The 12,486-nt window shown below is 47.9% G+C and overlaps 4 protein-coding genes across 4 annotated transcripts; 2 read left to right on the top strand and 2 right to left on the bottom strand.

Annotated features, from left to right (window-relative positions):
- Nucleotides 1–5,663: 5,663 nt before the first annotated feature.
- Nucleotides 5,664–6,984, top strand: AtWU_10387 (pectinesterase; the record flags this gene model as incomplete). Its single annotated transcript, XM_035505491.1, has 7 exons — nucleotides 5,664–5,780; nucleotides 5,844–5,980; nucleotides 6,031–6,110; nucleotides 6,161–6,307; nucleotides 6,358–6,418; nucleotides 6,473–6,666; nucleotides 6,725–6,984. The coding sequence occupies 7 exons, from the start codon at nucleotides 5,664–5,666 to the stop codon at nucleotides 6,982–6,984; spliced, it is 996 nt and encodes a 331-aa protein (XP_035361384.1).
- Nucleotides 6,985–7,382: 398 nt separating this feature from the next.
- AtWU_10386 (fumarylacetoacetate hydrolase family protein) lies at nucleotides 7,383–8,375 on the bottom strand (the record flags this gene model as incomplete). Its single annotated transcript, XM_035505490.1, has 3 exons — nucleotides 7,383–7,681; nucleotides 7,766–8,135; nucleotides 8,220–8,375. 3 exons carry the CDS (start codon nucleotides 8,373–8,375, stop codon nucleotides 7,383–7,385), a joined length of 825 nt encoding a protein of 274 aa, XP_035361383.1.
- Nucleotides 8,376–8,800: 425 nt separating this feature from the next.
- Nucleotides 8,801–10,060, bottom strand: AtWU_10385 (2,4,5-trihydroxytoluene oxygenase; the record flags this gene model as incomplete). The annotated part of the gene is made up of 5 exons (XM_035505489.1): nucleotides 8,801–9,280; nucleotides 9,327–9,558; nucleotides 9,610–9,757; nucleotides 9,810–9,987; nucleotides 10,040–10,060. The coding sequence occupies 5 exons, from the start codon at nucleotides 10,058–10,060 to the stop codon at nucleotides 8,801–8,803; spliced, it is 1,059 nt and encodes a 352-aa protein (XP_035361382.1).
- A 1,226-nt stretch (nucleotides 10,061–11,286) lies between these two features.
- Nucleotides 11,287–11,787, top strand: AtWU_10384 (major facilitator superfamily protein; the record flags this gene model as incomplete). The annotated part of the gene is made up of 1 exon (XM_035505488.1): nucleotides 11,287–11,787. One exon carries the CDS (start codon nucleotides 11,287–11,289, stop codon nucleotides 11,785–11,787), a length of 501 nt encoding a protein of 166 aa, XP_035361381.1.
- Nucleotides 11,788–12,486: the final 699 nt, after the last annotated feature.

Below are 12,486 nucleotides of genomic sequence, written 5' to 3'. Positions count from 1 at the left end.
ATGTTCTCAATGTCTGGGGATGTTTCCATGGATTGTGGTTCGACCTGGTCGTATCTCCGAGGGGCGTCCGCGTTTGGCAACTCCCGCCGAACGATCGTCCCAACCCTAAATTACAACATCTGGAGCCATGCCCACTTATCAGGCATCTAAGTTTACAAACTGGATGTTCGGGAAGTAAAAACATAGTTCCTGGCATTATCTTCGGATCAGTATATCTAGTATCCACTGATCGTCGGGTACCGTCCTTATCAATTCAATCACCTGAAACCGCCATGAAAATTTCCCACAATTTAAGCACCGCTCACTGACCAATTCCTCTCCCATTGGCTGCTTGCAGGCCAGCATGGTACGCGTATTCTGTAGAGAGCATGAATAGCTACGGTATCGTAGTCAGCGTGGTTTCTAGCAACGACATGGCCTGTCTGTGCCATCCTACATGAACTGGGCATCGTATGCTTGGTTCGCACGGAAATGTAGCTTCCAGTATTGATGGCGGAATCTAGACCTAATCAAGTATGATCCATCCGGCATATAACCCGCTCATTCATAAGCCTATATATATCTCTAGGTAGCTGCATATCTAATGGTTGTAAGGGTGGATATGTTCCATGATTCCATGAACTATCTCTTTCGAGACACGGCGGATAGAGGTCCGAACAGTATCGGAGGTTGATATATTTAGCATCTTTCCTGGAAAGGTGAACGTTCTTCTGTTGTTCTTTTCTCATGCGAACGTATGGGTTTCAATTTATCTTCAAGTCAGAGGATGGAATCCTGTATGCTCCTCTCCAGAAGATGTCTGAGTTATACTGTTCCCACAAGAATGTTCTATTAAGGTTGAACCGCCCTTTGGACGCTCATTCTTGTATCATGGTGGTAAGCGATCACGGTGAACGTTCGGGAGCTGATATTCCTTTGGGTACATATGTGACAGGTGCAATACAGTCAAAATAACTGACTAAAAGTGATATCACACTGGAACATATTCTCGCGTCTGTTATTCAGATAAACGTTTTACATCGTTTTGTGTTGGCTCTTCAGCGCCCTTAGTGCATCCTTGTAATGCCCAAGGTAGAAGATACTAAGAGGCGACCATAGGAGACATAGACCCAGGGCAGCGGCGCTGGGAAAATACAGAAGGAACAAGCATGTTGGGAGGCGGATAAGGGACAAAGAATGGAGGGGATGGTAACTCGCAGACAGCCAGGCGGCTGCGACGTTCTTTTATATCTCTACTGTTGTATGACTACGCTTTTGCTTTTGTCATTTAGTTGTGTTAGCTACGACGATGACCTTCCTGCGTCGTGGCATGCGTTGCTTTGTGAGTACTGCAGAATGTTTGGGCTTAATGGTGTTCCGGGCCATATTCTTGCTTCAAACGGTGAAGCACCTGCATAGGTTGGATCTAAATAGCGGGGTCGATCGGTATAAGTATACGAATTGAATCGAATTAAATTGAAATGGATTGCAGTTGGTTGAGCCAGGCGCGAGGTATAATAGTGCTCTCTTCCAATGGAACATATTTTACGGTGATGAGTTAGTATGTTGATTCGACTCACTGCGCCCATAGCTGTGGTTGATTGCAACGTATTCCCACAAGTCCCTGTCTCATGGGTAGATGGGTTCAACTGCTGGCATATGAGAATGCCTTGACTTTGCACTTTATAATATTTGTATCGGGAACGCATTACAGCGAACTTTAACGGAGTCAGTACATCACGTTCAAGCCCACGATTCTGAGCACGAACTTACCCGAAACACATGGCGTGACTGGGAACCTCACTCATCAGGGCGAAAGGCACTGCAGACACCATCAATGGATAGACTTGCAACGGCAGAGGACAAAATCGCCGATATTCGATGTCAAGGTCGAGTAGCCCATGGCCTTGTGACCCCAATCAGGCTTATTCTAACTAACTTGCTTAAACATCGTGCTCATGTGAGTCTCGATGCATCATGATACTGACCAGATATGGTGGACGCCCTTTCTGGGAAGGAGGTACCTCCAAAATAGTAGATTTAGATAGTAATCTTCCTCGTATCCCTTCAACCAATCGCTGCAGCAGTTTTTCTGGGATGCGATGCGTAGGAGTCAAAAATTTCGTTTCCCCTTCCGGTCCTGTACTGGGGTATCCCTTCATCGGTAATCGATTTCGGCTCTCCCCGCATTCCTCAGAGATTACGTATTGCCTCTCAAGGCTTATTTCCAGGATCGAAGCGTAGTCTGTTGATGAAAACATATAAGACAGTATTTAGTAGTGGCTTTCCAATAATACTCGAATGGTAGCATAGACCCTATCATATGTCAATATTCACCATATCAGCTCATAAAATGGCGAAATATCAAAGACATAACTGGCATGGCGATAACTTGAAGCATAATCTATCATTATGTCGTCCGTATGGACGAGAAGTAGGTTCATAAGACGAGTGCAAAATAATATATAGCATGTTAGTGTCTGGGACACAAATAATTTAAAGTATGCATCTTGCTCCTTTCAAGAAACCCAGGCAGCAGCTACAGGATTTCTGGAGGATGATTCGAAGCATGGCAATGCGAGCGATTAACATCCTCGGCATGTAGTTGAGTTGCTTTGGACGACTAGAAGATGCACACCAGATTCATGACCAAACTGAATGAGCTACTCGTTATCTTTGGATTCACCAACGGCCTTATTCAGGGGATGGTGGACGAACCAACGTATTTGAGCCTATCCTCACCTTAATTCAAGAATCTAGGTCGGATACAAGACATGCCGTGGTGGTCCGCCTAAGCCATTTGCCATTTTGAGATGCATCTGCCCCGTAACGGCAGTGTCCACAATCGCGTTTCCTATCAAGTCCCAGGCACGGCCCAACACAAGTGGGTGGAGGATGGCCTCAAGTATGTGATTAAGTGAAGCACAGCCCACGGCATATCTATTGGTCCTCTAAATCTCCCTGTGGTTCATAGTACACCATAACGAGAAATCGGAATATTATCAACCGGAGGCATCCGGACAAAATCTGCAAAGATCATGACACTTGATATAACTCGGATGAGCGGGTCGGGGAGATGAGCGACATCTAGCAAGCCGGCATGAAGGCATCTCGGAGATGAAGAGGCTGAGGAACCGGAATCCTCACCAGGAAAGGCTGTATCAGGAAAAAAACATCCATCAGCCATCCACTCCCACGACTGTTCTTGTCGACAGCAACGTTAAGATTCTGTCGGCACTCACATGAAATAACGTGTCGTTCAATACGGTAGTAGTGCCTAGGTCATGTCATAAGTGGCATCAGAAATATCAATTGAATGTTCGAGGGGAGTCGATAATAGAACTCTACAAACAGAAGTTCATCAAGAAAAAGGTGGGTTATCGGGAGTCTGGCGTTTTCTTTTCGGGACCTTGGCCAGCTTCACCTGCTCAAGGAAGGCGAAAGCCACGATGGGCAAGAAATATCATGCTAATGAAGCGAGGCATGGTGGGAAGTTCGATTGAGGAAAGGTTTTTGATATCAGCTATAAAGCATTGACCATATTATGGGCGAGGATTATGTTCAAAAAAGGTATATACCTCGCATTCTATGCTGAGGTATCTTTCGTCGCCGTGTGAAGTGATGGAACGTACAGAGTAGCCCATTTGTGTTCGAACAATATACCTTTGTTGCAGAAAAATTGGACTCCATTCATCCATTTCAGCAGTAATGCACCAAGGCACCAACTTAGACTGTGGGCGGGAAAATGCAGGGGTTGTGATCTTTCTGCACTCGAATCAAGGAACTCTGCCGTATTGTAATAATTAGGCTTGTTCTTTCAAGCCATGTACCTTCATCACGTCAGAGCCCCAACTTGACGGTCTACAAACACCCTTGCTCAGATAGTGCTCGCAACTCAATTCTTATTTTGATTTTGGAACGACTTCTGTCACTCAAGTTCGTCTGCGCTGCAGCATCAAGTCCACTGCTTTTTCTCGGGCGCTTGTCAGATACCCCTGAACTCCAATGCTTGTTAATATGCGCAAGAGGTACTAAGTAGCTCTTTGCTATTTGGTAAGCCTTGGCAAATTTTGTGGTGGCTTATTAGGAAATTGAGCTAATGTGTCCTTCACTGCGCTTACTCGTCACGCGATTTATATTATGTCGGCAATCGTAATACCGATATCACTATTACCAAGAGGGAAAGGTTGTGAAATACAATGCAGCAACCACTCTACCAATTTACATACCTTGTATCTCTGAGGCTCAAAGATTTTTCCTGTTGGAAAGTGAGGGTTGAAGCAACCGCTGGCTTACCTGACAGGATGCCCACAGCCCGGGATCGAGGTTCCGACAGCAACACCACACCGATTAAACGGATCAGTGAACCCTCCATCGATATGAAATTCCACCTCTAAATTAACTTCTTCTAGGCTTAAGCGTCTTCTACACCACTGCACAATTATGGGCACCCAACCAATACGAAGGAGCGGACTCCACCCATTCTACCGGATTATCGCCGAAAAGTGCTGCAGTAGCTTGGCGTGACACGCAATGAGAGCAAGCTTCATAAATGAATGCTTCCGAGCTCCGACGGTCATCCTTATTTGATATACCCCATACCGTACTCTATATATTCAGGTTCTGCTAAGGTTCGACCACGAAGCTTGGTTCGCCGGGAAGCATGTACGGCAGAGTTCTTCCGAGAAGGGGGTGTTTCGTGATTTTTGTGATCCCACCAATAATCACACCGACACGGGTGGAGGGCGAAAAGAGGAAGAACCATTCGCGACTCAGTGTCGGAATCTTGTTCGGCCTTGTAGACTGAAGAGGGGAAACAGAAGAGGATGGGGTCATCCGAACGGAAAGCTTCCAAAGGATTGGCGACCCTCCTTCCGTAACGGGCTACCAAGAGACACCGTGCGGTTTCATCCGTTCCTTCCGTGCATTGAGTGCCAATACAGGAGATAACGATGTGCGAATGTCAGCTGCAGTTGCTTAGTTTCGCCATTTAACGGGAGCAAATTTGCCGCTCTCTACCGTGTATGATTCAGGCCACATCATATGGTCGAATTTCTGCACGCACAGAACTGAGACGGTTGAGCGAGAATGCAATTACGTACAGTATAGGGTTTTGGTCCGTCGCGCACCCCACAGGGCCCAAACAATGGAACGCGATTCTGGAATCCGGCAGCCCAGGGATTCAGGAATGGGAATGGGACTGCCAAGAAGCCCCTGTCTCACAGCTTGGAGCTTGGCGAAATTCAGCGTTCATTTGTTCCTGCCAAGCCGCGAAATCATTTGGGCTGATAATGATGTTCTGTTATAGGCCCAGGATCTTCTGTCATTCGATCATTCATATTGCCCATAAATTAAGAATCTCCAGCGTCAAGGCAATTGGTGGAAGACCCGGTTCCACTAGCCCTAAGAAGCTTCTTTGAACGCCCCCACATTGTCAACGGCCGGCCCAATTGCCTGACTTCTCCTAGTCTTCTCAGATATGGTTGTTCAAGCTGTGACAGAACCCCGCCGGCGTCTCCACACGGAGGTCCTGAACCTTATGAGGCAAATACTGACCGATAACAAGAGCTCATGATGAGTGGATGGCATGCGGTTCCTATAAGAACGAGGTCTCGCAGCGTTCACTGGTTCCTCCATCAGCAGCAAAGTTAAAATCGCCGATCAGTCGATCCTTAACAGCAATCATGGTTAAGTCAATTCTCGCATCCGTTCTCTTTGCAGCGACCGCGCTGGCCGCGAGCCGCATGACGGCTCCTTCCGGTGCGATTGTTGTTGCCAAGTCCGGAGGTGACTACGACACGGTAAGCATCTCCATTGTCGATCGCATGTTGCAGATGTGTGGCTAATAGTGTTTGCTTGGACAGATCAGCGCTGCCGTTGATGCTCTCAGCACGACTTCGACCGAGACCCAGACCATCTTCATTGAGGAGGGATCCTACGACGAGCAGGTGTATATTCCCGCCCTCAGTGGAAAGCTGATTGTCTACGGTCAGACTGAGGAGTACGTTTGTCGTTGCCCTTACGAAGTCGACGATACTAAATTATCCTTAGCACTACCACCTACACCAGCAACCTGGTCAACATCACCCACGCCATCGCTTTGGCCGATGTCGACAATGACGATGAGACTGGTCAGTCTGCCAGACTGGAAGATATTCCTGATTTCGCTAACGATACGCAGCAACCCTCCGTAACTACGCTGAAGGCTCGGCCATCTACAACCTCAACATTGCCAACACCTGCGGTCAGGCCTGCCACCAGGCTCTCGCCGTGAGCGCCTATGCCAGCGAGCAGGGATACTACGCCTGCCAGTTCACCGGATACCAGGGTAGGGCCAAATCCAGATATGACAATCTACAGTGACTAATACCAATATAGACACCCTTTTGGCTGAGACCGGCTACCAGGTTTACGCCGGAACCTACATCGAGGGTGCCGTGTATGTCTCCCATCATACCTTCAAAATGGTGAACACAGCTAACATAATCACCAGTGACTTCATCTTTGGACAGCACGCCCGCGCCTGGTTCCACGAGTGCGACATCCGCGTCCTCGAGGGCCCCAGCTCCGCCTCCATCACCGCCAACGGCCGCTCCTCCGAGTCGGACGACTCTTACTACGTGATCCACAAGTCCACCGTCGCTGCTGCTGATGGCAACGATGTTTCCTCCGGCACCTACTACCTCGGTATGCCACTAGCCTAGATTCGCTCAAAAAGCTACTAGCCCACTAACAAATATTTTAGGCCGCCCCTGGTCCCAGTACGCTCGCGTCTGCTTCCAGAAGACCTCCATGACCGATGTGATCAACCACCTCGGCTGGACTGAGTGGTCGACCTCCACCCCCAACACCGAGAACGTCACCTTTGTTGAATACGGCAACACCGGCACTGGCGCTGAGGGTCCCCGTGCTAACTTCTCTTCTGAGCTGACTGAGCCCATCACTATCTCTTGGCTTCTCGGATCTGACTGGGAGGACTGGGTTGATACTAGCTACATCAACTAAACTTGTGTGAAAGTTGTAAGCTGGTTGAAGAAGGGTCGTATATAGTGTTGTGGATCTGTATATATGTGATATGGAGTATATAGCTAATTGTGGTTAGTTAATCACTGCTCAATTCATTTCGAAGCAACTTTTTATTGGTGGACTTTTGTGCCGTGATTGGGAAAGGGACTAGACTGCAGTTGGAGTAATGCAGACTATCACGAATAACGTTAGCGTGTGTATTCGCAATGAGCTAACTAGTCACCACTCCTAATATGGAGTAGCACAGCATAACTCTGCATCCTGCCACACACTATCTTGTTCTTCATAAATCGCGTACTATTTACTCTCCATTCAATCCACCTTCTCATATACTCTATACACCCACCCAACTGGCCCGATAAACTAATATACCATGCCTACTCATACCGAACCTTATTAATCAACGTCCCAACACCCCCAATCCTAACCCGAATATCATCCCCATCCCTGAGCACCACCCTCGGCTCTTTAAAGAAGCCAATTCCCGCCGGCGTCCCGGTAAGAATAATAGTCCCGGCTACCAACGTCGTACCTTGTGACAGGTACGCGATCGTCTTCTTCACCGAGAAAATCATATTCTCGGTATGTCCATCCTGACATACTACACCATTATGAATAGCCTGGACAGACAGAGTCTGGGGATCTGTGATCGCAGAGGTCGAGACCAGAACAGGCCCTATTCACAGAAAAATATATCATTAGCCACACCCATCACAACACCCAACCACAACCAATAGAAGAAATAATGGGGGGTAAATACCAATCGGACAACTCCCATCCAACCCCTTCGAGAACCCCCACTGGGAAGTAACAAACTGCAACCCCCGCGCAGAGACATCATTCGATGCCGTATACCCCAGGACGTAATCCAGCGCCTCTGACTCAGGGATATCGCGACCCGTCTTTCCGATTACAAAACACAGCTCCGCTTCGTAGTCGCTTGTTCCATCCTGGGCGCATTTCGGGATGTTGATTGTGGCCGGGTACGGGCCGTTCAGGGCCGTTCGGGGCTTCGAGAAGATGGTTGGTGCGGTGGGGAGGGAGAGGTTCGCTTCTTTAGCATGGTCGGTGTAGTTGAGGCCTAGGCAGCGGATGTAGGTGCATGTTGAGGGGGGCAGGGGGGAGAGGAGCTGGTTTGGTGGTGTTAGATTTTGTTCTTACGGAAGAAGGGATGGGTGACGTGCCTGTTTAACATGCATTATCTGGCTGGTTACACGGCCATTGAAAATGTCGCCGTTGATTAGGTAGGCTGCAATGTCGATGCCATTGACGCTGTCTTCGCCGACATCGCGGGTGGGGTCGACGAGTTGGCCGAGGTGCGTTTGGCTGTCTTCGACGGCGATGAAGCGGATAAGGTGTGTCCAGGACATGATTGAGGGTTTACTTTGAGGTGCTGGGTGTACAGATTGTTGGTTAGAGTATACTGGGTGTATATTTTGGTTGATTCTGGTGGTTTTGTATAAGGGGTTGGTCCCACATTGTAGCTTTGCGGGGCTACTTGAGATGTGGGATCTTTTCCGCATTGCCGACAAAGCGGCTGACAGTGAGATACTACGTCAGAAGATGACTTGATGGAATGCTAGTCACCAATTTCAAGGGATTATGAAATGTGGGGTAAGATCTGGTGCTGATCATTGCTGCGATAAGAGCTGGGAGAGGGGGAAATAGGCTGACCCAAGTATTTGCATCCATTGTAATGCCAGGTAGAAAGACCAGTAGCGAAGCTGTCATTGAAAACAAAAATTCCGCGGAGTATAAGCTATGGCACAATACGAAGAGCTAACTTGTCGTACAATCATTTCAAAAATGTAGGCGGCACATCCGGGCCCCAAACTGCTAACGACTCATCTCCAGCGGGACCGTACCCAATTGGAGTCTCGTCAGTCACCAAGTCTCCGTCTGCATAATGCTCGACCATGTTACCAGTCGTGTCCCACCAGTAGTCGAAGATCTGCGAACCGAGGATATGCCGTCCCACTCCCCACACCGACTTGTACCCCTTTCCTGCCAGCCAGTAGTGTCCCAATTGCTGGGTATCGAAGTCGTGAACTTCAAAGGAGCAATGATGTACATGAGAGGTCTCGTTTGTGCTCATGAAGAAGGAATGGTGGTCAACGGGGTCGCTTCCCCGATCGATGTGAGCGAACACTGCTACGTTCACTTTCTGACCATCCTTTTCCACGTAGAGGAAGTCACTCGGGACGAGGTTGAAATTCCGGGTGTAGAAGTCAAGCATGGTTGGGAAGTCCTGTACACAGTATCCAAAGTGGCCGAGCTATTGCTGTCAGACTATGGGTTTTGCTAGTTGAAGTGCTTCATACCTTGTGCACGGGTGCAGGTCCGACATCGAATCGGTGAAACTTCCGCAGACGAGGTTTCTCTGCCTCGTAGTTTACAATCAATCTTTCCGGATACTCTCCTGTCTCCCGTGATGCCTGTCCATGGATTAGGTTGACAAGGTATCCTTCCGGATCAGTGAAGCTGACCAAGTGACCACCGCCGGGATGGTCGACCAGTTCTTTGATTCCACTGGCGTTCGGAAGTTGCAGTGCCCTGCTTCATTTAGCATACCGAAATAAGATAGCAGAAAATGTGATTGCTTACTTCTCCAAATCTTGATACGACTCGACCTCGAAAGTAGCACCCAGGAATTGCTTAGGTCCTTTCCTTGCATAGTAAACATAAGGGTCCGGTCCATAGCCGCGATACCAGATCTGGTCGTCTGTTTTCTTGACAATCTGCATGCCAAAGTCTGGGTGAATTAGCAAGCGTGCTGCTAAGTCCGAACTTATGTATCCACAAACCCTTTAGGAAAACAGTAATCTGATCCAGATCCGGATGCTGGTACCGCATATGCGACAGCTTCACTAGACAGATCTGAGCGTCGGTGTTGATACCAACTCGCTCTCTCCAAGAAGAGATGGATTCAAATTCTGATCCCTTGGTTGTTATGTCTGGAACAGACGCGCCATGGCACACGGACTGTATGTAGCAATTAGTGTGGTTTGCTAGCAGAAGGGGATCGAAGTCATACTGTTTCTCCAACGCTGCCCATCTTGATTATTACTATGTGTTATGCACCTGTAGATGATGATAAACTCGCTAAAGTACAGGAGTCAATGTTCAAGTAGTCAGGTCTAGGCAGAAAGAGGTTCGTGTCTATTGAAAAGGCGGAACTGCGGTGAGGCCCCCCTTCCTCGTGTGGGGTCACAGCGGGGGTGGGGCTGGAATGTGGAGCTACAGGGGGGCTCGGATTTATGCATGTCGGCTCAGATCAGCGCGATGGTCATATATCACTTCTTCAGACTATTGGGCAAAAGACAGGATTAGACCTGTAGATGACTCAAGGTGTCATTTTGCTAACGAACGGCACGACTCTTACCCGCAAATACGGGGGTCGGAACTAGATACAAGAAACATAAATGGCAAACATTTTAGAATCAACCAAACATAGCTCGATTAGCTATGGCCGATACTTCCAACAAATGCTCACAAATGCTCACACGACCTTTAATCTCATACTAGGTATTGCGACGATGAATCATTTGCACACACCCTGTGCCTGGTCGGGGGTTTGCTATACAATGACAGTCAGTCTTCAGCCGAGCCTGCTCAAGATACGGATGTCACATACCACACACAAGTTCGATTCACAAACACCCATACTTCCATCTTGCTTGCAAGGAGCACCGGCAGGGAGCTGTGATTCTGTTAGCACTGCAAATTCGTTGAACTAAATGGGATTTGCAAACCTTGGCGGCAAAGGCCGTGCCAATGAGGGTGATGATAGTGATCGCAGAGAAACGCATCTTGAAAGTGACCTTGAGTATTGTAGATCTTGTTAAACAGATGAATCCTCGTTGGTTTGCTTGTCCCATATCAGAGATGTTGCATCCATTTTATATCTATGATTCTCCGTCTCCCGGTAACTGATGTTGATCGATGTCCCAGGATGGCCTCCCTATCCCGAATTGAAGCAGTAACAGCCATGTATGATCGACATCGTCGGTATTCGCACATTCTGCCTTGTGGACCACATATCAACAATCATGGATACCTTTCTGCATCTCCTGGTAGAATGTCTCAGGCGATATGCTTTTACCGGCTATTTTTAGCCGGCAATAGTTGGGCAATTCTTGGTCCTTCTTGGCATTACCGAACCCTATCCTCAGTAATCTGGTGCCAATAATCCAATATAAATCCTCAAATTAATGTTGTAAGCATGGCACTCTAACAAGCCAAATCATATCTACTTCCCTCACAACTGAACCACCTCCCACAATGACATCCACAACCACCGCCTCAGCAGCAGCAGCATCAACCACCTGTGGCGGCTCCGGCCAGTACGAACTTCCCGCCAAAGACGCAGCATGTGGCGTGCCAAATATCAAAAACTACCAATCTCTGCTTGATAACTGTGCGAAGCCCGCCGGTTCCCGATCATACTATCACGATTGTGCTCTGTGGAGTTATGCCATAGACCAGTCTGTGCAAGACCTCACCGACTGTCTTTATAAGGCTGGGGTAGCGTGGGAGGATGTTTGGTGCACAGGAAACACCAATGCGACGGCAACAGTCACCTCGTATCCAACCGCAACGGCTACGGGTACATCAGGGACAAAGAGTGAGGGAGCGAGTAAGACAGGAAGTTCGACTTCTTCTACTGCTTCTGAGACAGGATCGGAGAAGAATGCGGCATATTCTTGCCGTAGTCAGGTTTCTACTAAGCTGGCATTGGGAATATTGGGACTCGTTGTGACGGGGGCTATGGGTTGGATTTAAGGGGGATTGTCTGGCTAGTTCACGATGTTAAAGTAATCTTTAGTCATTGTTTGCATTGTACTTATATAAAGGTCTTCTTATTCTGTAATTCCGGTTCTCCTCACCCAAGTAGAGTATGTGCCTAGAACCAGACGTTTACTCAGGCTAGGGAACCTCAAAAGTAGTTGCCAAATGATCTTGCACTACTACAGCTTGGACATCATGGATATATTTAACCCAGCTGTTATGAAAGTTTTATATTGATGCTAAAGTTTTATATTGATGCTGATATATTTAACCTATGATGGAGACAAAACGCGAACTGGGAAGAGAAACTCTAATATCCTTGACTGAAACCAGTGTTAGCTCACAGTTCCAAAAGGCACTTTTGATAACTCACATTGTTTCGCCCGAATTCAATGCCAAGTCTGATCTCCAACTTGTAGCTCCGAGTGACATTGCATGTTTCAAATGTAGGTGTCAGGCAATGTGGTAGACGATGCCTACTCCATACCGCATCGTCTAGAGTCACGACCATCCGAGACGCTGGCATTGTACTTGAAAATGGTTGTCCCAAGTTTGTTATCGTCTGTATAATCCACGAGCGGGTAGCGCTTTGCATTATCCCATGTGCCCGGATATCTGTTGTTTCGATAAGCATGGATTGGAAGTCCCTTAGTGATACATCAGGTTTCTCGTCATTGATGTTGGTGACCTTTA

The sequence above is a fragment of the Aspergillus tubingensis genome (genome assembly GCF_013340325.1).
Source record: "Aspergillus tubingensis WU-2223L DNA, scaffold_13, whole genome shotgun sequence".
NCBI classification, from domain to species: Eukaryota; Fungi; Ascomycota; class Eurotiomycetes; order Eurotiales; family Aspergillaceae; genus Aspergillus; species Aspergillus tubingensis.
Note: the sequence above shows the minus strand (reverse complement) of the source record. Positions and strands in the feature narration are given on the sequence as shown.